Source organism: Poromitra crassiceps, assembly GCF_964638095.1.
Source record: "Poromitra crassiceps genome assembly, chromosome: 4".
NCBI classification, from domain to species: domain Eukaryota; kingdom Metazoa; phylum Chordata; class Actinopteri; order Beryciformes; family Melamphaidae; genus Poromitra; species Poromitra crassiceps.
Genome location: NC_139626.1, coordinates 59,010,715 through 59,035,519, shown reverse-complemented (window position 1 = coordinate 59,035,519; position 24,805 = coordinate 59,010,715). Strand labels below are relative to the sequence as shown.

The 24,805-nt window shown below is 45.9% G+C and overlaps 2 protein-coding genes across 2 annotated transcripts in view; one reads left to right on the top strand and one right to left on the bottom strand.

Moving 5' to 3' along the window:
- Positions 1–23,966, top strand: part of nup133 (nucleoporin 133) — an 81,733-nt gene extending 57,767 nt beyond the window's left edge. Inside the window, exons 18-25 of the mRNA XM_083634946.1 lie at positions 7,985–8,118; positions 10,679–10,837; positions 15,578–15,701; positions 16,141–16,259; positions 20,075–20,155; positions 20,269–20,333; positions 20,889–20,977; positions 23,706–23,966. Of these exons, the coding sequence (XP_083491072.1) occupies positions 7,985–8,118; positions 10,679–10,837; positions 15,578–15,701; positions 16,141–16,259; positions 20,075–20,155; positions 20,269–20,333; positions 20,889–20,977; positions 23,706–23,842 (908 nt within the window). The 3' untranslated portion in view covers positions 23,843–23,966. The remainder of the gene's footprint in view (positions 1–7,984; positions 8,119–10,678; positions 10,838–15,577; positions 15,702–16,140; positions 16,260–20,074; positions 20,156–20,268; positions 20,334–20,888; positions 20,978–23,705) is intronic.
- LOC310774706 (uncharacterized protein) lies at positions 350–4,555 on the bottom strand. The gene is made up of 2 exons (XM_083634829.1): positions 4,358–4,555; positions 350–3,163 (listed from the first exon to the last, which is right to left on the bottom strand). Exons 1-2 carry the CDS (start codon positions 4,491–4,493, stop codon positions 2,043–2,045), a joined length of 1,257 nt encoding a protein of 418 aa, XP_083490955.1. The 5' UTR covers positions 4,494–4,555; the 3' UTR covers positions 350–2,042.
- Positions 23,967–24,805: the final 839 nt, after the last annotated feature.

The window sequence follows — 24,805 nt, the reverse complement described above, 5'->3', positions numbered from 1 at the left end:
CCCTAATTTTGAGCTGGATGGGCATTTGAAGTAATTGAAATACTCGAGTGCTCTCCTATTATGAACGAGTAACCGGGTGACTCAGAATCACATTCACACCTGGAAGCTGGCCAGCAACATTACAACCAGTCTGATCTGCTGGCCACTGAGCAGCTCCACTGGAGCAGTTGGGAGTTAAGGGCCTTGCTCAAGGGCGCCTCAGTGGTGGTAATGAGGGAGGGGCAAGCGCTGCTTTTTCACTTAACCCCACTCAGATTTATCCCGCCGGTCCCGGCGATTGAACCGACGACCCGTCCGGTCACAAGCCCGCTTCTCGAACCCTTAGGCCAACACAGCCCACAGCCCAAAGTCTAATGAATGAAACCACAATCAAAATCAGTTTTGTTTCTTTATTATAAATATTCCTGCTTCACATTCAGCCAGCTTCTCTGCAGAAACGCTGATTCTTTCTCTTTAATAAAACAAACAAAACGTTTTAGAAGACCTGTAGCTGATATATTGATCTTTAGGACACTAACAATTATTCACATGATCAATGCATCTACTGAGTATTTTTTTTTATGTTCTTACTTTATTTGTACTGCTTCATAGAGCAGGTCTGAATTTCACCCACAGGCTTTCTAAATGTCGCGTAAACAGAGCTCTTATAGAGAGCCAAAGTGGAACGTCACTTGCTGCTTCAGCACTAGAGCCCGACCGATATTATCGGCCCGCCGATATTATCGGCCGATATTGGCGATTTTTGATATATCGGTATCGGTAAAAAAAAAAAAAATTATCGGCCGATTTTTTTTTTTTTTTTTATATATATACAGTATATATAAGTTATAGACAGCATGGACAGCATGTTGTGTATATTTGATATTTTTTCTTAACTATTTGCTCTATTGTGTTTTTGTATTTCTAGTTATTTATAATTATTAAATTCCCAGTTAAGTTTACTGTTTCATTGCATTGAGTTTATTAATAAGCTGTAAAATATCCTGCCTACATCACATATTTCAATTCATGTCAACTCAATCATATCTTTGTCAAGTGTTTGATATTTGAGGGTTGCTGATGTGGTGCCTCCTCTGGTCGTTAAGGGCGCCTGTTCGGAGGGAGGGGAACTCGTTGGAATAGCGTGATCCTCCCACGTGCTATGTCCTACCGGTAAAGCTTCCCCTGTCAGGTGAAAAGAAGCGGCTGGCTAACTGCCCATGTGGAAGCATGGAGCCAGTTTTCGGCTCTCCCCAGATCGGCAGAGGGTGGAGCAGCAACCAGGATAAATAAATAAAAAATTAGCACTAATGGGGGATTAGCATTTGATGATAAAAATAAAATAAAATAAAAATATCGGCCGATATTATCGGTATCGGTAATTTTTTATTCCCTAAAATCGGTATCGTATCGGTTTCAAAAATCCCATATCGGTCGGGCTCTATTCAGCACTGTACCAGCGATTTTCATCCGCCATTTATTTTCCCAGACATTTCGTACAAGTGCTTATAAAAATAGTTTTACTTGGTCAAACCAAACGGTTCAGCTATATTTAGAATCGGGAGAGACTATAGAACATTTCACTCGGACCAAAAAAACTATAATTTTCTTTAAATCCGCATTTTTTTTTTACGTCTTGGTCCGAGTGAAATGTTACGCGGTCTCTCCCTCCTGAACAAGTTCAACTTAAATGGCGGATGAAAATCTCTGGTGCAGTGCTGAAGCAGGAAGTGACGTTCACTTTGGCTCTCTATGGAAAGATGTGGCATGCGTCAGAAGGGGCCTGGGTGCCGCACATTGCTCATTTTCAGGCACACACACAAAAAGTCACCTTGTTCATCACCAGTTTTCACCCTGATCTGATCCGTTAAAATACATCTCAACTGTCCGTGGGCCTTTTTCACCCTGATCTTAGCAGTTAAAATACATGTTAACTGTCCGTGGGCCTTTTTCACCCTGATCTTAGCAGTTAAAATACATGTTAACTGTCCGTGGGCCTTTTAGGGGCGTTGCTCGTTTGCCCAAATAGCTGCTTGTTGCATTGGAGCCTGCTCACATCCTCTTCACTGCACGTGAGTTTCAGGGAAGGGGGGTTGGCTGGAGTGGGTAATGGGTATGAAGTCGTCCATCTCAACTTTAATCTTTTCGGTGATAGTGTCCCTCTCAGCTTCAGTGTCCCTCTCAGCTTCAGTGTCCATCTCGACCTTCAGCTCTTCGGTGACGGCGTCCCTCTCGGCTTCAGTGTCCATCTCCGCTTCGGTGTCCCGCTCAACCTCAGTGTCCATCTCAACTTTCAGCCTTTCGATGCATCTTCTTTTAGCCACGGCGATCTTCCTCCTGGTCAGTGAGTTTCTGGCCTGCTTGTACTGCAGGCGTCCTCCCGGGCCCGACGACGTCGCCTCGAGTCGTCTGCCAAACTCCACCTCGTACACGAGCTGCTCCACGCGGCAGCGTAGCAGCCGCTTCTTTGCCGGCGGAAGCCGCTTCAGGGTCGCCGCCAGGCTGCAAGCAAAGTAGTCGTCCTCGTCTTGACCGGTGCACAGCGAGCTCATCACCTGGGCCTCAAACTCCGACAGCTCAGAGTATCCTCCTCGCTTGGGCTTGGGGCGAGAGGGTCGGCTCCTCCCCGGCCGGGGCTCCGGTGCCACAGGGCTGGGGCTCCGCCGGGGTCGCGAGGGGGCGCCGGCTGTGACGGGACTCGGGCTGCGCCGGGGTCGCGACGGACCGGCTGCGACGGGACTGGGGCTCTGCTGAGGTCGCGAGGGGGGGCCGGGTCCGACGGGGCCGGGACTCCGCAAGGGACGCGAAGGAGGCGTGGGCGTCCGGGGGCACTCGAAGGGCATCACGGGTCCCGACGTGAGCCCGCAGAAGTTCTCCTCGGGCGCCATCGCGAGGCTGATGGCCGGACTGCAGGAGGGCCCCGCCCCCTCGCCGTCGCTCAGCGTGGGGCTGGGCTCGGACGCCGAGAGGATGACGTCCATTTCGGAAACGGCGTCGTGCCCCGCGCCGGAGCTGCTCTGCTTCTCCTGCATGTAGGGCTCCAGGAACTGCAGCAGTGGCATGAATTTCCACGTGGTCCTGGGGAGCTCTGGTACGGAACCGTTTCGCCTCTCCTTCGCAGCGGCCGTCAGCTCCTTTCTGTATTTGTCTCGGAGATTCCTCCACTTCTTCTTGGCGTCTTCATCTACATGTGCGACAAAATAAAAATAAAAAGACAAATTAGCCTAAATTTACATCCCTTATCACAAAGTCAAGAGTTTGATGAAAATAGATTGACTTTTCTCATAGGCAGACAAAATAGATAATTTCTCAAACTAATACATAATAGGGACATGTGGCATGTAACGGTAAGTATGATGTTTAAACTGTTGTGGGAGCACATACTGTGTAGGTTATGTCACAAGGCTTTCAAAGTGGGAGGCAGGCTGAGGAGGCTCCAAACAGTTTCAGGGGAGGCTCCGTGAATGGAAGTGAAAAAATATTGCATTACTTATTGCATTAGTTATCAAAATAACATAGTAGCCTAAATGTGTGAGATATGGTTACAGAGAATTTGGATATTTTGGGTGTTTTTCAGAATCAGAATCACTTTTATTGCCATGGTATGCAAGTTACATACAAGGAATTTGTCTTAGTGTCTGTATGCAGCGTAGCGCTGTCAATATACAGTATTCCACTTTCCCAGAGGCAGAACCAAATTAATGTCTTCAGACATAGCTTTTTTAATGCATTTGGTGTAGTCTCAAGTGTGTCAAACAGCGATCTATGCTATATCGCTCTTGGCTCAACTGTTGAGTATCTATGGGGTCAAATAACATAATCATGATCCCATAGGCATCCAAGAATTTAGCGAAACTGAGCAAATAAACTCGGGGGAGGCCCATAGTCTACTTTTGAAAACACCTGGGTGATGTAAACCTAACTCAAATCAAACGCACTGGGAACGTCCCCGTTGTTCTTGTGCTCAGCATTTGCTAGGCATGCTGCTGCTGCTGGCTTGCGTCCTACGAGCGAAAACACACGTTTACTTTCAAAGGCGAATACAAGTAAATAGGGTTACAAAAGTATCCATGGTGCCCACCCATGCTACTACTACTACTACTACTAGCATTGTAGCCATGCTGCTAACGTTAACGCTACTCACACACCGGGTCCGACGAGTCTGTCCTCATCGACAACAACAACAGCAACTATGCAAGATGCGAGGTCTGTCGTTGCGCCGAGTTTTAAACTGGTGCACACAGCCAAATTGAGTGACCATTATATGAAGCATATTCGTTAACGCTACTCTCCATTGTGTCTTTGGTCTTTCATGCTGCTGCTAACGTTAGCATGTGCTAGCCATGCTGCTTGTTGTAGCAGAAGTCCAAATACTAACCAGAAATGCCAACTTCAAGACCGATCAGCTTCCAGGCTTCTGCGCGGCGGCAGACGTCTTTGTACTCCCGGTGGGTGTTGTTGTAGAGCACGGGGAAGCGCACCACGGCGGCGACCAGCCTCTCCACCATGTTCATCCTGGGTCGACTCGGCCCGGGCGGGGAAGCCGAACCGCAGCGCTCCTCTCTGCGGCGGAAGGTTGAAAGAGAACCTACTGCTGCTCAAGATGGCGGAGGGAGCAGGCACACACTACTGTCAACAATTGCGAGTAGCAAATACCTTGAGAATGGACTTAACTCGTCACGAACTGCTCGCTGTTTGATGTAAAAAAAAATATCTATCAAAGTCGCTCTCAGAATGTAACTAGTGAACTAATCCCGGTCACTTTTGTAACAACTTGGTTGGCGCTTGAAGAGTGGATGGGCCGGAGGGACGACTCTGTCTCTGATTGGCTTGGGATCATATTTTACGCCCACCCGTTCTAGAACCGGCTAATCAACTTACCCGATGTCACGCTGCGGTGGCCAATCACGTAGCCGGAGATCAGACCGGACGAGACGACCGCGGGATTATTATTATTATTATTATTATTATTTTTTATTTTTTTTTGCATTCTTGAAACAATAGAAACAGACTGAAATAAATGTAAAAAAATAATACATAATACGTTTTCAAGGCAAAGCATCTTGCACATTCCAGAGACCCTAAGGACCCTGTGGCAGCAGAGCAAACAAACAAAACAAAAAAAACATCCCTCCTGCTCCTCCAATGATGTCGGAAATTCAAATATGGGCTGATTGCAAGTGTAATAAATGAATAAATCAATAATAATAATTAATACTATTTTTTTTTAATAATTGTCGAATATTCATATTGGACACCCACACATCCGATACGACTGACATAATTCTGAGTCGAGGACAGCCCTAAAATCAATGTAGGGAAAATTAAGGCCCTTAAAAAGTCTTAAAGTCCCTGGAAACCAGAAATGTTTTTTTATTATTTAGCATTTTGAGTTCATCACATCACAGGAACCTATGTTAATAAGCCACCAGCCAAATCTGAACGATGATGAACGTCGCAAAGTATATAAATTTAGGTTTGACAGTCATGGCAAAAGTCATGAGAATCAATTAGATTTTAGAGTGTATTTTCTCCTGCGGACTGTGTGGGCGTGTCCCGGCTGCAGCAGGTCTCCTCCTCCGAGAGAGAGAGAGGGAAACGGGGAGAGAGAAGGAGAGATGGTGTGTGTGTGTGTGTGTGTTCGTGCGTTGCTCGGCGCATAGCCTACTGACAGAGCGGAAGAGATTTCTGCCGCTGCGAGTGCACAGCGCTACTGTGTGTGTGTGCGCGCGTGCGTGCGTGTGTGTGTGTGTGATTCAATTAAATCTTATGACGTGATAAGATCATGCATTTTAGCACCGTGCGCACCGCTCTCTTCAATGAGGAAATGGAAATCCAGACCTTGTAGAAAAGTGTCGATTTTTGGGGTTAGGGTTGAAAGTAATGTCAACCACTTTCTGAGGCACACAATTACTCACATAAGACCCTAAATTTAATAGTTAGAAGGTTTTTGTGGATTTTGGTTTCCAGGGACTTTAACTGCCATTTGATAAAGTATAAAACTTTGTAGCTGATTGTGTGAAATGCCCATCATATCATCTCATATCGATCGCAGACCCCTGATTTGAATCAAAATCATATCGTGGCAGTCTTTGTGATATCAGCAAATATCGTATCGTTGTCCAAAGAATCTGTGTATATAATATTGTCTCGTGATGAAACCTGTGATTTACACTCCTATCGCTGATGTGACAAAAGTGGCGTTGAGGTCTTGCAATACATTGAAAAGGTCTTAAAAGGCATTGAACTTCAAGATTCCTGCATATACCCTGTTAGTGAGGGCACTGGAACACCTGAATAGAACCATCATTAATGGTGTCGGTTACACCTGCTTTACTTCCTGCTCACCACCTCAAAGTGGTTGCTGTGAAGTGGGTCTATTGACTTTGACTGTATAAACGGAACCTAAAATATCAAATGGTTAAGAAAGATGATCCTTTCTATTAAATTACAGCAGCTTCTGGTATTCTGGCGCTCTGCTGCTCCGGCCACACAGACGGAGCGCTCCGAGTGCACTCTGAATAACCCAACGCTGTATTCCAACAGCGCTCAGAATTGACCAACGGTCCAGTTTGCGCTCTGACGAACGCACCCGCTAGTACGTCTTGCTTTGGGCTCACTCTTGTATACCCATGGGGCATTCTGCATTGCGCTCCCTGATTAGCTTAGCATGCTACTTGGCTGATCCAGGGAGCAGCTTCTGTAAAGAGCAAGAGCCATCAGCGCCAAACACAACTGTATTTCCATTTGTGGGAATAAATTGATACATCTATGACGAGTGTTCCCGACTTAAAAATGTTTAGAAGACCAGTCACTCAGTATCTGGTGGTGATCAAACTGCCCAGTACAGTTACAGTGGCCTTTTATTGTGACCAGCCCAACGCACACCTGTGCAATAATCCTTCTGTTTAATCAGCATTTGGATATGCCACACCTGGCAGGTGGACGGATTATCTCGGGTACGTTCGGAAATGGCACTCTGAGGGTCCGTAAATTGGGAGCGCTGTTGGAATCCAGGCGTTGGGTTATTCGGAGCGCGACACTCTCGGAGTGGCAGAGCGCACACTCGACGCTCCGTCTGAGGGGATGGAGCGTCAGAGCGCCAAGAGACGATGAACTGCTAAAATGGTTAAAAAACACAGAGGGGAAGAGAAGAGAGGACGGAGGAGAGCAGCTGAGAGCAGCAGATAAGAGTGAGTCGTTTGTATGTGTAGCAGTTAGCTGACTGCTAGCCAGTAGCATGTGTTTCTAAAACGAATGACCCGTTTGTTAATTCATACAGAACGAGCACGCTCTGCCTCTTGGAACAGCCGCACTCTCACTTTCGTGCAGAGCGTCGGATTGGATTTCCGAACGCACCCCTTGGCAAAGGAGAAGTGCTCACTAACACGGGTTTAAACACATTTGTAGGGATGTCACAATATATCGCGATATCAAAACGTGACAATACGTATCGTTGAGATGAAATCTCATATCGCGAGAAAAAGAAGCTGAACATGGTGGCGCTGATCTGCATCCGATTGCACGCTCGCTCTCCTTTTCATTGCTTTGTTTGAACGGACGAGGGACGTTACAGACACGGGAGGAGGAAAATGGAGAAATTACTCAAATTAGCGTGGGGGATGCCCCCTCAACTTACAAATTGATGGCAAAAAAATATTGTTAAAGTATCGTATCGTGAACCCAATATCGTGTATCGTATCGTATCGTGAACTGAGTGTATCGTGACACCCCTACACATTTGTGAACACATCTTGAGAGAAATAAGGCTTTTGTGCATAGAAAGTCTTGGATCTTTTATTTCAACTCGTGAATAATGGGAGCAAAAACAAAAGTGTTGCGTTTATATTTTTGTTCGTTATAAATGGCAACGCACACAAATAACTCCTGGAATGCACTGAACCGCTACAGCTTAAAGCTATGTAATGTACGTAACTTGAGAATCTGAGGGGCGAGTTGTCTCTTTTCGACCGCTTGGATTGAGCGTGTTGTGTTTGTGTTGCAGTGGAGCTGGGTCAGTACCAGTGGGTGGCAGCGCTGGCTGAGAAGTACTGCGACTTCGACATCCTGGTCCAGATGTGCGAGCAGACCGACAACCAGAGCCGCCTGCAGCACTACATGACCAAGTTCGCCGACCAGGTGCACAAAAAGCCACAAACAGTGTGATACGCACGCATGCACACACATGCATGCACACACACGCAAACATGCACACACACGCACATGCACGCACATGCACACACACGCACATGCACGCACATGCACACACACGCACTAGGGCTGCCCTCGACCAAAGATTATCCTGGTCGACCAGAAATCGACCACAGCTCCGACCAATCGATTGGTCGAAAGGGGGTCTAAAAATATATATATATATATATATAATTTTTTTTGCAGTGTACTTTTTTTTCTTATTTTGTGCAGTGTACTGACTACTAGGGGTGGGAATCACCAGATGCCCACGATACGATACTAAAACGATACTTGAGTCACGATACGATAGTATTGCGATATTGCCATATCGCCGATATTGCGATATATTGAATATTGCGATATATTGAATATAGCGATATTTCGATATATTACGATTTCTTACTTTTTCAACTGCAAATTATGTCCCCAAAGGAAAACTTTGTCAACAACTGGTTTATATAAGAACAATTTTCCAGTCTGTACATCTGACTTCAACCATTTTATTGCAGCAACATTGTGTTTGTTACAGTCTACTTACAGTCCACCTTAACTGGATGTGTGTGTGGACTACTGTACTTAGGTAGTTTTTGAACAATGCAACTTCACTTCACTTGCACAAAACATCTTGTGCAGCCCATTCAGTAACTGGGGAATTTGTAAATTACTGTTATGAAAAAACTGTTACTGTTAAAACAAAATGAAAATATGCTACCGTTTATTTACTGCTGGCCTTGGAACTCAAGTTTATAGTAGCCTGGTGGCCTGGCATGGCCTGCAATTTTTTATTTTTTATTTTTTTATTTTTTTTACAAAAAGATTAACAACAGCGATTGCTCGACCAACGTGAATCTCGTCGACCAAACAATCGACCAACCGACCTGGAGGGGGCAGCCCTAACACGCACATGCACACACACGCACACACGCACACACATGTGATACAGCTTGCTGTATGTGGAGGAGTCAGGACTGGGCCAAACACTTTATTCAAATACAAAGGGCCCTATCTTCGCAAAAGCGCTAATTTAGCGTTTGCGCTCGTTTAACGCCGTGCGCAATGCAAATTGGGCGCGGGCACAAGCGCATGCCTGTTATAATTGTACTGGGCATAGGCGTGCCACATGCCAAAGCAGGCGTTTCAGCGCTAAAACGTGGGGATAGATGGCATTATGCTATCGTCAGCAGCGCGCAATTACTTTGCGCTAAGAGCTTTTAAAAGCACCTCTTAGGCGCTAAATACCTCGCTGCGCTTGAGCGCATCATAGTCTCCGTGCTATGCAGCGCAGTGCAGAGTAAAATTCCTTTTGGATATGTCATTAAGCACAGCCTTGCCACACTAGGACATCAAATTCTGCTGCTAAAATTGGGTTTTAGCAGATAATTCAGTGAGGCAATCAACCATAACTCACTGAGAAACTTTTATCACATCGCAAAGAGGGAAATTAATTGAGAAAACTTGTTGGACAATGGACATAGGCTATTTACCTTCACCTATCCCATAACCCGGAGGGTCGTTGGCACCACAGACAATCTGTCCATAGAGAGCCGCAGGGATGACGTATTTTTGTAGTCAGAACGCGGAAGTCACTTCCTGGTTCTTCACTGTTTCTGTCTATGGGATTTTTGAATGGGTTTTTGCTGTGATGCTTCAAATAAGGTAATTCAAATAAGGTAATTCAGTGAGGCAATCCTCACTGAAGCTTGCGTCTGGGCAACGCAAGCCTAATCAAACGCGAATCAGAGTTCAGTCGGATAATCTTCACACATGAGGACCACTTTCATGAGTTTTGTAGCGTAAATGCGAGCCCTAGAAGTAAAAAGCTCGAGCTAAGCTAATCCAGAACTACACAGTGTCGCATAGGCTTCCACGTCACGTCAGCACTCAACCTGGACTGTTGTTGATGTGTGCGCTGCTGTGCACTGATTACCCCGGACTGAACCAGGTGAGGGAAAGAGAATTTCCGTGTTCGTCCTTTGAAGTGATGACGTTATTGACGTATAATATCCCCGTCGACTCAACAGTGTAGTCTCATTTAGCCGTTTGCTAGCTGGCCGCCCTTTTAACGGCACGTAAAAGCTTCAAAACTCATAAAAGTGGTCCTCGTGTGTGAAGATGATATTACTAAACACTGGTTCGCGTTTGATTAAACCAGCGTTGCCCAGAGAGATTATTAGAAGCATCGCGCCAAAAACCCATTCAAAACTCCCATAGGCGAAAACAGTGAAGAACCAGGAGTGTTAGCATCGATGATTTCCGGACTCGTTCCTGCGGCTGTCTATAAGCTCTCTCCATCTCTCTCTGTCCTCGGCACGAGTGAGTCCACTCTATTACGCATGGAGACTGTGGTTGTACTGCTCAGCTTCCAGGTATGAATGTGTGTGTGAATGTGAACAGGGCGCTGCTGAAAAAGAGAGCGTTGCTCTCTCAGTAAGACCCCCCCTGTATAAATAACGGTAAACACATTATGCGTTCCTAACATCTTGGTCTGGCGTGTCACTTCCTGTAGAACTTTGCAGACTTCCTGTTCCGCTGGTACCTGGAGAAGGGGAAGCGGGGCAAGCTGCTGTCCCAGCCCACCGCACAGCACCACCTGCTGGCCAGCTTCCTGCAGGCACACCAGCACCTCAGCTGGCTACACCACATCCACGTGCATGACTACAAGAGCGTATGTACAGTATGCATGCACACACACACACACACACACACACACACACACACACACACACACACACACGCACACACACGCACACACACACACACACACACACACACACCATAGACCGGCAGAAGAAACGTATAATCGTACCCGGGTTGTGAATAGGCGCGGCATGTGCTATTCATACCCCCTATTAAGGGACCATGGGAGTTGTATGAAACATCCTGGCATAGGCAGGCAGTTGGTCTAACCTGTTCAGGTATGAGAATATGTGTCCCGTTACGTTATTCCCGCTAACATTAACGTTATTGGTTGTTCGTATGCCGGCCCGGAAAGGCTGTGTTAGCGGCTGTGCAAGGACGGCACGGTGGCTCAGTGGTTAGCACTGTTGCCTCACAGCAAGAAGGCCCCGGGTTCGAACGCCGGTCCGTCCCAGGTCCTTTCTGTGTGGAGTTTTTGCATGTTGTCCCCGTGGGGTTTTCTCTCCGGGTGCTCCGGTTTCCTCCCATGTATGTTAGGGTTAAGACTCCTGTCAGTGGCCCTGACCAAGGCACTGGCAAAAGAACCGGAGTTGGTCCCCGGGCGCTGCACTGTGCGGCTGCCCCACTGCTCCAAGTTCTAGGAAGGTTCAAATGCAGAGGATGAGTTTCCCCAATGGGGATAAATAAAGGATAACTTAACTTAACTACTGCGCAGACTCTGGCCCAAAAATTACATCAGCAGCGCAAGATGGCAGAGCTCTGATCTGGGCTATTTTGTCTTCACTTTTGCATACCGGTAGGAAGTAGAGAGACACCTCAGCTGACTGCACCACATCCACCAGACCGTAGGCACACACACACACACACACACACACACACACACACAGCTTCCTTCCATCCTACTCAGAGTATAGGAGGATATAGGGGTGGGCGATATGACGATCTTAGATCGTTAACGATCAGAATGGCTCCACGATCTGCCTGTCCAGACAGATCGTTAGAATCGCGCTACGGGCGTTGCACATTCTATCAGTTGCATTTCTATGTTTGAAAGATGACTCCCTTCACAACACAGAGGAGGAGTTGGTTTCACTTGTGATGTGAACACACACACACACACACACACACACACACACTAAGTAGCAGGCTGGCATCTTTGAACGAGTTAAATAATAATAATAATTAGCCGCCATCAGCAGCCAACGTTGCGTTGCCTCCACAGTTCAGACGTAATCTTTCGGTCACGCTGCCTGCTTGATACTGTAGCTGACGAGAGAGGGACGTGCTGCTCGCTCGGTGATAGCAGTTCCCTCGCTGTGGTCAGATTGAAACAGTCCAGTGATGGGAGTTGCAGACAGTAGTAACGTTACCTTGACGAGCAGCAGCGCCTTTGACGTTTGCTTCATTTGCGCGTGGCTCGTTAATGCCCACCGCCTCTCTCATGTTGAAAATATTGAATGTTTTGCGGCAACACAACCTGCATTTTGCCTGGCCCGGGCTTGGTCTGTCTGTTGCAGTTGCCCATGACATGATGTAGGCATGACGCAGCCTATTTCTCCATTTTTTCTCATCCCATTCTCATCCTTTTTACGCATTGGTGAGGGCGGACTATTATGAGTTGTCTCCCACAGCCAGGTTCTTTAGGTCGTGTACCCCCTGCCCACCGACATCAGCTGCCCCAGCCCCCAGCGCCACCAGCAATAAAACAAAATGTTTTAACTTACCAATGATGTTCACTTGATGACAAAACCCATTGTCTTGAAAAGCAACAAGCAAGCCCTCCAAGCTAGCCTGGAAATGGCGAAAATATAGCTTGACAGCTCCAGATTAAATCCTTTGAAAACTACCGTTGCACGTCCATTTTCTCATAACAACCCCATGTCAGAACCACATCATCATAAACTCCTCCCTCCTTGTTTTCCATCTCGTCTCCTGGTTGGCTTGGATTCGCGCACCCCTCGAAATATCCCACCCACAACTCAACTAATTGTGATTGGCTAACACCACAACTCAATGAAGTTCTGATTGGTTAAGACACCTGTCATCAAAATTGTCATCCTCATGTCATGACTAGAGTCGGGTCTTCGCGAAGGGTTGCTGGCTTGCTGTCAATCAAATACCATTTGCCGGTGGAGGCTGGTCCAAATATTTAACCCCCATATTTGCTGAAACAAAGTGAGTCCAAGATCTGAACAATTTAGCGAATATTACTGTTATTTCAGTTAATAAAAACTAATAAATAACAAATACAAATCATTTATTAGGGGGAAATTATTTTCTTTTCAATTTTATTTTTTATTTTTCACGATACGATAGTATTGCGATATGCTAGTATTGCGATATATTGAATATTGCGATATTTCGATATATTGTCATTCCTAACTCCTTTTCCTACCTTTTCCTTGACCTCACCAGAAGTAAAACATGCAGTGTTTTTTTGTTTTGTTTTGTTTTTGCCCCACATGTAGGCTACATTATTAAACTTCTCTGGACTCACTCAATACGCCACTGCAGGCGCGGACTGCAACATCGGGCGCTTGGGGCAGATGCCCGGTGGCCTGGCATGGCATGGCATGGCCTGCATTTTTTTTTTTATATATATATACAGTATATATCGATACTTGGCGTCCAAATATCGATACAATATCATCAGGCAAAATATCGCGATACTATGGTATATCGATTTTCCCCCCCACCCCTAATATACATATATACTGTGTATGTATGTATATATATATATATATATATATATATATATATATATAGGTAGGTAGGTAGGTAGGTAGGTAGTTTTTATTTCTGTGTCATGCCATTTCTGGCCCATCCCACATGGGATTACAAGACACCAAATTATATATAAACATAATCATAACATAACATAACATAACATATATATATATAACAAAATGAAAATACTAAAGACAGCGTGCTTTCCGTAGCACTTTTCAATGTGCCACTGCCTGGTAAGTGGTAATGGTGATGCGTGAGGGGATGTTATACACTGGCTCAATCACATTGATCAGGTGTTGAAAACCGTTGCCCCCGACAATACATATGGGCAGCATATCCGTCTCGACGAGGTTGCAGATGGCCTGGTTGATCTTCTCTGCGCGCCGGCCATCACATCTCCTCGCCTCTAACACCGAAGTGATGCTAGGCTGAGAGGAGGACGAGGCCTCGTCGTTAACCAGGCTCGGAGGTTGGCTGTCTAAGTGGTGGATCGTTGGCGTCGTGGCCGTGTTGTACTTACCAGTTAAAAATTGTAGAAATAAAAAAATAAAAATTGTTGTAATGTAAAATTGTTAGTTGAAACCAGTTAGATTCTGCCCTCACCTGGTTGCGACCACGTAATGAAATCCATTCTTTCAGCACATCTATTTGATTAAAAAAAAAGAAAAAAAAAGATCAAAATCCCACATGATCCACGTGATTTCTTAACGATCAATTATCGATTTTCAATTATTGATGCTCATCCCTACTCGCCCTAACACACACACACACACACACAGCTTCCTTTCACGCGAAACCTGATTTATAGCAAAGGAAGAATCTGGAGCACACGGGTCACTGGTGAGAAGGTTTCTTTAATAGGCTAAGTGCACCAACGTTTCGACGCAACGCGTCTTCCTGTCACAGGATTGGCTTATCAATTGACCACCCCCCCATCCCGTCTAACCAATTGCAAACTGCCTTGTGTATTGGGGAGGTATATTTAAACTGCTGTCATTCTGTCATTCCTGTTTGACCCTGATGAAGTCGAAACGTTGGTGCACTTAGCCTATTAAAAGAAACCTTCTCACCAGTGACCCGTGTGCTCCAGATTATTCCTTTACTGTGATATCCTCCTGTTCTGAGAAGCACCGTCCTCCCTCTGTGGGGGAGCTGAAGCGCAAGAGATTTCCTCCTTCATAAAACCTAATTTATGTTTGTTCCTGCCAGAGCATAGCAACATACATTACATACATCTCTTTGTCTCTCTCTCTTTCTTTATTTGTCTCTCGCCCTAAAACCGACACACAGAGAGAATGCACAGTTTCCTTCCTGTTAAAAACCACTTTCCTACACACACATCTCTCTCTCACACACACACACACACACACAGCTTCTAGAACACTTAAAAAAAACAATGATGTCTACAGGTTCTGTGTTGCAGGGGAACCTCACACGCTGACACTCTAAACTCAACCAGTCTGGCCCATTCTCCTCTGACCTCTCTCATCAACAGGGAGTTTTCATCTGCACAACTGCCGCTCACTGATAGTTTTTTTTTCTCACCATTCTGTGTGAAGTCTAGAGATTAGGGGGCGGAGCCTTATTTTACACCTGGTCCATTCTGTGTGAAGTCTAGAGATTAGGGGGCGGAGCCTTATTTTACACCTGGTCCATTCTGTGTGAAGTCTAGAGATTAGGGGGCGGAGCCTTATTTTACACCTGGTCCATTCTGTGTGAAGTCTAGAGATTAGGGGGCGGAGCCTTATTTTACACCTGGTCCATTCTGTGTGAAGTCTAGAGACTAGGGGGCGGGGCCCTATCTTAAGCCCGGTGCAGGGACAAGTGTTGTCATTGCTAGTTTGTAGCACTCAAAAATCTCCCCTGTTTTCTTTTAGTTCCCACTGGGTCAGTCCATCAAAGGCAAGGCGATTTGATCGACCTTTGGGCACACTGAGTGACAAGCACATTTGAAAATAGCACTTCATACTCAAAAGGTTGCGACCCCTGATGTACTGTAGTTTGTGTGTTGACCACTGGGTGTCCCGTGCCCCCGCAGGCCCACAGGACACTGTACAGCCAGGCCAACATGGAGACACGCTACTTTGTGAAGAAGAAGACTCTGCTGGCCCTCAGCAAGCTGACGGCCCTGGCCTCCAACATGGACGAGGACCACCTGAATGGTAAGACTCACCGCAGTCGTCTCGCTGGATGCTGACTGCTTCATCACATACAGCAGGTTCACAACAGAATAGAACAGAATAAATGTATATTTCCCTCAGTATGAACTGGTAGTAGAAGTGGAGGCGCAAAAGGAAAAATATTATTATTATTATTATCATTATTATTATTAAGTGCCTGGAAACCAGAAATATTTTAATTATTTAGCATTTTGAGTTCATCACATCACAGGAACCTATGTTAATAAGCCACCAGCCAAATTTGAAGGATGATGAACGTCGCGAAGTATATAAATTTAGGTTTGACAGTCATGGCAAAAGTCATGAGAATCAATTAGATTTTAGAGTGTATTTTCTCCCGTGGACTGTGTGGGCGTGTCCCGTCTGCAGCAGTCTGTCTCACTGTCTGCCTTTCTGTCTGTCTGTCTGTCTGTGTGATCAGACATCATAGAGCAGGAGCGTTTCCTGCTGCACCAGGAGACTCTGCCAAGACAGCTGCTGGAGGAGAAGCAGCAGAACCCAGACACCATGCCCCTGCTCAGTGCACACAACCTCATCAAGGTACACGCACGCACACACACACATACACCCCACACACACGCACGCACACACACACATACACCCCACACACACGCACGCACACACACACATACACCCCACACGTGCACGCACACCCCACACACACGCACGCACACACACACATACACCCCACACACACATACACCCCACGCACACGCGCACACACACAGCATCCTTTCAAACCACTTTTTTGTGTGCTGAAAACCAGTGTATATAGAAATGTAGTAGTGCTGTTGTCGATGGAGGTCCAAATCCTGACATTTGAATTGTACATATGCACACATATGTATGCATAGTCGCTATGCACATATAAAAATGCATAGCGACTGCCCTCTACTGGTTGAAACCTGGCTATTGTAAAATTGAATTGTGCTATTGGCTGATCAGGTGCCAGGTCACATATACGGTGCCAATATTATTATCTCTTTTCCATCGGCACTTCAGGCCGTGTCGCGCCGCGCCGCTTTGTGTTTCCATGACCAGCTGAAACGTACCGAGCTGTGCCGCGGCGCGCCTAAGATGGACCTTCTGCGGAGTCGGGCCAAAGCGCGCCAGACCCGCCTCCAAGAGAGCTGCGGTGACGTCTCGCCCACCGCGGCCAACAACACGTGACGGCACCCCTTCTCCCCCTCAAACAAGCGCACTCCTGCAGTCTGGCATTTCTAGCAAAAATACTAGTCGAAATTCACTGGGCCAAAGTCGACTTTTCATCTAAATTCGCCCACCGCTAAAAAAAAAAAAAGCGATTCACAAATGTAACATGGTCTCCCCTGATTCTAAGTATAGTTGAATCGCTTGGTTTGACCAAGTAAAAAAAAAAATTATAAGCATTTTACGCAAGGTCTATGGAAAAATGAATGGCGGATGAAATCCCATGGACAGGGAGAAGGGGTGTCTTTGGCACTCGATTGACATTCACAGACCCAGGCTACGTTAGCCACGTTAGCTTAGCTTCCCGAACGAAGCCGAGATAGCCCATGGAGCAGCAGACAGTAGACAGAATATGAGCTTTTCTTCATGCAGTAACGAGCCTCGAGCCCTTTTCCTTGTGGCTGAGTGCTGCTGTAATATAGACACCATTTCTACTTTCTACCGTTTCTATCAAGCTGCTGGCTGCTACTGTCGATCTTTATAATCAAAATGATTATTCGAAAAATTCTAAATTGGTTGCCCAATCCCTACCTGGTATCTGTCACCTTCAGTATCCATGACTTTGCATCCCTGCAACACAACACACACACGGTCATTTCTGTGCTGGAGACCAGAGAAAGGCATTTTTAAAAGCCTCTGTGTTCAGCTCTCAGTAGTTCTAACTGCATCTCTGTCAGGTTTGAAGCTTACCGGTAGTTTCCTGTGTTTGTGCTTTCAGATATCTGCTTTATTCAACCGTTTCCTGATCGCTTTCAGCCGTATCGGAGCCGTGTCTGTTATGTCACTGCTGCGTTATTTCTAATCGCACATAGGCTCCGCAATAACCCCGCCCTGTGCCCGCCCACGCAGCAGTCAAGCGCCGGGATTGGCCAGGCGCCCATGCTCACAAACACTGCAGGGCTCGCAGCCCAGCGATTTCATTAACCAACTGAATAGCTCTTGAGAGCGGACAGCGATTTCATTAACCAACTGAATTGCTCTTGAGAGCGGACATTGAAATTAATTATGGCCACAAACTGAATGGGTGAATTGGGTGGGAAGTGAAAATGGCTAATTTATGTATTCAAAGCAGACCTTCAAAACAGGAAACCCAGAGATATTACTCTTGGGGTTGATGCAGGTTGATGGGATTTTCTCACAGGGCTTTCTGAGGAGAAAGATCATTATTGCCTCAAATATCAGATTAAGACGAGATGAAAAAAGTTGCACTATAAGAACAATCTAACTGTGTTAGTTTTGCTAAGAAGTTTTGATGGAGAAAAATTAGTTACAGCATTGTTAATTTACCCTTTTACCGAAATCATGTTGGCAGCAGTCAGTGTGCTTCTAGCGCACCTGGAGCTTGTCAATAAATCATCGTCCCATTGGCTCACGTGACCCGGCGCTTGACTGCTGCGTAGGCGGGCACAGGGCGTGGTCATTGCGGAGCCTATGTGCGATTCGAAATAACGCGTCACTGCTGATGAAAACATTTCCTGCTGCTGCTGCTTCATATTAAAAGCTTTCCACTGACCAACTAACAGAAGGCTTCTTATTGTGAAGAACCTACAGGAAATGAGATGTTCATCCACCGCTTTTACAGCCGCGACTTTTGGACCGCTAGTCACAGCCATGATGTAAATACAGCCTGCTGCTTTCCGACAAGCGCGTGCGTCATCAGTTAAAGACGCACCTTCAAGCGGGTAGCCCTGTTGTAATGGAAATGCATTTTCCGGCCGCGCTGGGCTGCGGCATCGAGCCAGGTGAGGCCAGGCCAGGTGAGGCCGGGCAGGTGAGGCCATGCCAGGTGAGGCCAGGCCAGGTGAGGCCAGGCCAGGTGAGGCCATGCCAGGTAAGGCCAGGTGAGGCCAGGCCAGGTGAGGGCAGGTGAGGCCAGGCCAGGTGAGGCCAGGCCAAGTGAGGCCAGGCCAGGTGAGGCCAGGGCAGGTGAGGCCAGGCAGGTGAGGCCAGGGCAGGTGAGGCCAGGGCAGGTGAGGCCAGGGCAGGTGAGGCCAGGCCAGGTGAGGCCAGGGCAGGTGAGGCCAGGGCAGGTGAGGCCAGGCCAGGTGAGGCCAGGGCAGGTGAGGCCAGGGCAGGTGAGGCCAGGCCATGTGAGGCCAGGGCAGGTGAGGCCAGGGCAGGTGAGGCCAGGGCAGGTGAGGCCAGGCAGGTGAGGCCAGGCCAGGTGAGGCCGGGCCAGGTGAGGCCGGGCCAGGTGAGGCCAGGCCAGGTGAGGCCGGTCCAGGTGAGGCCAGGGCAGGTGAGGCCGGGCAGGTGAGGCCAGCACATGTGTATGCAAAAGGGGGTATATCATCAACCCCCCTTCCTCGACCCCTCCTATAAACCCGTCTGCTGTCTGATCGCGCTGATCGTCTGTGTCTTTCTCTCCCTCACTCTGCCTGCCTGATGCTAAGGACACATTGATCTACACACAAACACACACACACTCACATATTACACCTTTTTTACAGCAGCCTTTTTGACGTGTCAAATTTTAGGAGAAACACAGGTGTAACCAATAGCATTCAGTGTTTCCCCTAGAAAAAACGTCAGGCCTGGAGGGATTTCGAAACGTACCCCGAACGGTGGGGGCCGTCGCTGGCGACGCTAAACTTTTAGCTAACCTGTTCACATCTATGTTCGCACTGGCATACCAAGTATCATCATACTATTATGGGATGCGATGCGAACAGTTGTATTATGGAATGTGCGTTTCCCAGGCAACGACACACGTTGACACATTTTGGAACAGTGCCACACGCTGGCACGATGCTCCTAAAAGCAAAATGCTTATTGTTTTGAATGATTTGACATCTTCTATTCCTGTCAACAATGTCAACACCAGTATTGTTGTATTGTAAAAATATGCCATCAAGGTTTATTGGAATTTTGGGGAGAGCAGAAAAAAAGCTAACAAAAATAAAAAATAAAATCTGGCCTGGCGGGGGCGTTGTTGTAGAATGGTAGGGGAAACACTGCCATTAATTGCGGTCCCTTTCCTTTTAGGTGTTCAGGTGCCATGGTCATCATTATTAATGTTCTTGGTTACACCTGTGTTCACCCTGCCTTTGACACATGAAAATGGCTTCTGTGAAAAGGGTCTGTTGTAACTGCTGATGTCCTGTATGTCTCATGGTAAACTCTCTCACGCTCTCCTCTCCTCCCAGCTGTACATCTGTGACGACAACAGGCGGGCCAACGAGTACGACTTCAAAAAGGCCCTGGATCTGCTGGAGTACATCGACGAGGTAACTTCCGCGCGTTCTTCCGTGCGTTTTCATCGCAGACCGAATCGGCTCTTGCTTTGACTGATCGGGTCTGATTGGGATTTAAAGCTGACTGACGTTGGTTTTGTCTGCAGGAGGACGCCGTGGACCTCGACCTGCTCAAATGTGAGATCTTCGGCAAAGCGCTCAGGAAAGACGAGTAAGGCCCAACATCTGTTTATCTACCTCTTTGCAGGTGCTAGGTTTAGCATGTTAACATCTTAGACGCAATAGTTGACCACCACTGCACGTTATTAATTTAACAGTTTAACCGCCCTAGTGTTTCCTGTCGGTTAGCGATTTGTTATCGTTTGAACGTTTAACCGACTAGCCGTGCACATTTATTTATTTATTTATTTATTTATTTATTTATTTATTTATTTATTTATTTATTTATTTATTTATAATCAGGGACAGTGCACATTAATCAATATCAATGTGCCAGGGTTAGCTTAAGAGCTAGTTTGCACCTGTAGTCCCTGAGCAGGAGACAATCAAAAACATCACTAGTAGGTATGTACGTAATAAATGACAGATTAAAGCTATATTACACAAGATTGTTATGTAAAAACACAGCCATCTTATTGTGATAAATCGGGCCGTCAGGGCCGCAGCAGAGCGTCAGCCACTGTCCCTGTACGTTTTTGCAGCATTCACACCCGTTTGCTGTTTGTCATCGATTAACATTCCATATTTTGGACTTGTCCGCTCGCAGCTGGTCCTCTGCTGACGGGAACGACGACCCTCTGGAAGCCGCCAAGGACAGCATCTTCATCAAGATCCTCCTGAAGCTCATCCAGGAAGGTGTGAGGACACACTGAGTCGCTCATCATCACTTTACCAAGAGAAGCAGCAGAAATGGAAGTCATTGTGCTGTAAAGCACTCACACTATCCAGAGAGTAAAAGTGAATGTTATCAATCAATCAATCAATCAACTTTTATTAGTAGCCTCTAAGTCGACACAATAAAAGGTGAACCTTGCTACCAATTATAAACGGCAATGATACCAATGCTTCCACAGATGTGACTTCTAACGTACAGCAAGGATTTGTCAGCAGGATGATAATGGCATTCTGAGAATCATTCATTTGTAGGGGTGTCACGATACACTCAGTTCACGATACACTCAGTTCACGATACGATACACGATATTGGGTTCACGATAACGATACGATACGATATTTTAACAAAAAAAAATTGCAATCGATTTGTAAGCTGAGGGGGCATCCTCCACGCTAATTTGAGTAATTTCACCATTTTCATCCTCCGTGTCTGTAACGTCCCTCGTCTGTTCAAACAAAGCAATGAGAAGGAGAGCGAGCATGCAATCAGATGCAGATCAGTGCCACCATGTTCAGCTTCTTTTTCTCACGATATGAGATTTCATCTCAACGATGCATATTGTCACGTTTTGATATCGCGATATATTGTGACATCCCTATTCATTTGTAAATCACATTTCTCAAACACGCCTGGAAAGTGTCGACTCCTGCCTTGCAAAAGAAGTCACTTGCAGTTGCACTACTCCACCTGGGCTTTTTAAGCAATATGCGCGTATTATGAGTATGGATGCTCGCCTTTTTAAACTTCACCCACAAGGGGGGAGTATAAAGAGGAGTGCAATAAGCTCGAAAAAGATTCATTTTAACATAATCATTCTGAAGATAAATAGAATTTCCTTATGTCTACCTGTGGTCTGATTATAAAGCACAGTATCCAGAGAGTCACAGTGAGTGTGATGTGATTATAAAGCACGGTATCCAGAGTCAGTGAGAGTGATGTGATTATAAAGCACGGTATCCAGAGAGTCACAGTGAGTGTGATGTGATTATAAAGCACGGTATCCAGAGTCAGTGAGTGTGATGTGATTATAAAGCACAGTATCCAGAGAGTCACAGTGAGTGTGATGTGATTATAAAGCACGGTATCCAGAGAGTCACAGTGAGTGTGATGTGATTATAAAGCACGGTATCCAGAGAGTCACAGTGAGTGTGATGTGATTATAAAGCACGGTATCCAGAGAGTCACAGTGAGTGTGATGTGATTATAAAGCACAGTATCCAGAGAGTCACAGTGAGTGTGATGTGATTATAAAGCACAGTATCCAGAGAGTCACAGTGAGTGTGATGTGATTATAAAGCACAGTATCCAGAGAGTCACACTGAGTGTGATGTGATTATAAAGCACAGTATCCAGAGAGTCATAGTGAGTGTGATGTGATTATAAAGCACAGTATCCAGAGAGTCACAGTGAGTGTGATGTGATTATAAAGCACAGTATCCAGAGAGTCACAGTGAGTGTGATGTGATTATAAAGCATGGTATCCAGAGAGTCACAGTGAGTGTGATGTGATTATAAAGCACGGTATCCAGAGAGTCACAGTGAGTGTGATGTGATTATAAAGCACAGTATCCAGAGAGTCACAGTGAGTGTGATGTGATTATAAAGCACAGTATCCAGAGAGTCATAGTGAGTGTGATGTGATTATAAAGCACAGTATCCAGAGAGTCACAGTGAGTGTGATGTGATTATAAAGCACAGTATCCAGAGAGTCACAGTGAGTGTGATGTGATTATAAAGCACGGTATCCAGAGAGTCACACTGAGTGTGATGTGATTATAAAGCACAGTATCCAGAGAGTCACAGTGAGTGTGATGTGATTATAAAGCACGGTATCCAGAGAGTCACAGTGAGTGTGATGTGATTATAAAGCACAGTATCCAGAGAGTCACAGTGAGTGTGATGTGATTATAAAGCACGGTATCCAGAGAGTCACAGTGAGTGTGATGGGATTATAAAGCACGGTATCCAGAGAGTCACACTGAGTGTGATGTGATTATAAAGCACAGTATCCAGAGAGTCACAGTGAGTGTGATGTGATTATAAAGCACAGTATCCAGAGAGTCACAGTGAGTGTGATGTGATTATAAAGCACAGTATCCAGAGAGTCACAGTGAGTGTGATGTGATTATAAAGCACAGTATCCAGAGAGTCACAGTGAGTGTGATGTGATTATAAAGCACGGTATCCAGAGAGTCACAGTGAGTGTGATGTGATTATAAAGCACAGTATCCAGAGAGTCACAGTGAGTGTGATGTGATTATAAAGCACAGTATCCAGAGAGTCACAGTGAGTGTGATGTGATTATAAAGCACGGTATCCAGAGAGTCACAGTGAGTGTGATGTGATTATAAAGCACAGTATCCAGAGAGTCACACTGAGTGTGATGTGATTATAAAGCACAGTATCCAGAGTGAGTGTAATGTGATTATAAAGCACGGTATCCAGAGAGTCACAGTGAGTGTGATGTGATTATAAAGCACAGTATCCAGAGTGAGTGTAATGTGATTATAAAGCACGGTATCCAGAGAGTCACACTGAGTGTGATGTGATTATAAAGCACAGTATCCAGAGTGAGTGTAATGTGATTATAAAGCACGGTATCCAGAGAGTCACAGTGAGTGTGATGTGATTATAAAGCACGGTATCCAGAGAGTCACACTGAGTGTGATGTGATTCTGTCTCTCCCAGGTGTTCAACTGCAGTCGTACCTGCCGGAGGTCAAGGAGCTGCTGGAGCTGGAGGAGCTGGCCAGCCTGAAGGCCAAGCCCTACTTTGAGTTTGTGCTTCGAGCTAATTATGAGCATTACCTGCAAGCTCAGATGTGATTGCACACTCTCTCGCTCTCTCTCTGTCTCGCTCTCTCACACACACACACACACACACCCTACTGCACTTCAGCTTTGCTTTGCATTATGTTGATTCATTTTGAATTTGCTTGAATAAAAGTGTTCCCTTTCATAAATAAATATACATATTTCTATATTGAGGCTCATGGCTATTTATTTTATGTAGTTATTTATTTTATTTAGTTATTTATTTCATTTGTTTATGTATTAATTTATTATTCACAAATTTGCACATATTTAGGCATAATATATAACTAGAAACATTGCGCGCGTGCTCATTCTAGCATGCCTCGCTGTTGGTCTCTGTCACTACACCCTGAAGAAGCCGACACACACACACACATTGGTGTATTTTAATTATTCGAACCCACACATGGGCAAAATGCAGACCCGGCCCCCAACGTCCACAAAAGAAAAGAAAACAACCCCCCAAAAACTCTATCAAATGCATAATTACGTTAATAAATCTCATCTGCTACAACCATTGGATTTGTATCACTATTGTATATATTATGTCGGGGGATTAACAGGAGAGAAATGACCAATCACAGCGGGAGAGAGGGTTAAAAATAGAGAGACTCCTGCGAAAACCAGGAGTGTTGGCAGTTATGATGTATAATGTGTGACCCTTTGCTTACTTGATGGAAGTCAGTATGGCCCTCTGGAAAAACATGTTGCCCACCCATTGAATTCAAATGAATGAAAGCATTTTACATTTTGCAGAGCTGCTTGAGTGCCTGTAGGACTTGGATGTTTCTGCTCATAAGTCTTCCTCTCCATTGGATCAATATTCCCTTCCAAGAGCACCACTGGTTTGCGGAACACCAGCAGCGCTCCTGCCACCTCTCTCTTAACCGTACTTTTACTCGAGTACTGATTTTGGTTGCTCTGCCCAGCACTGCCTGGACGAGAGCAGGACCGAATGCAGAACTCTAGATGGAT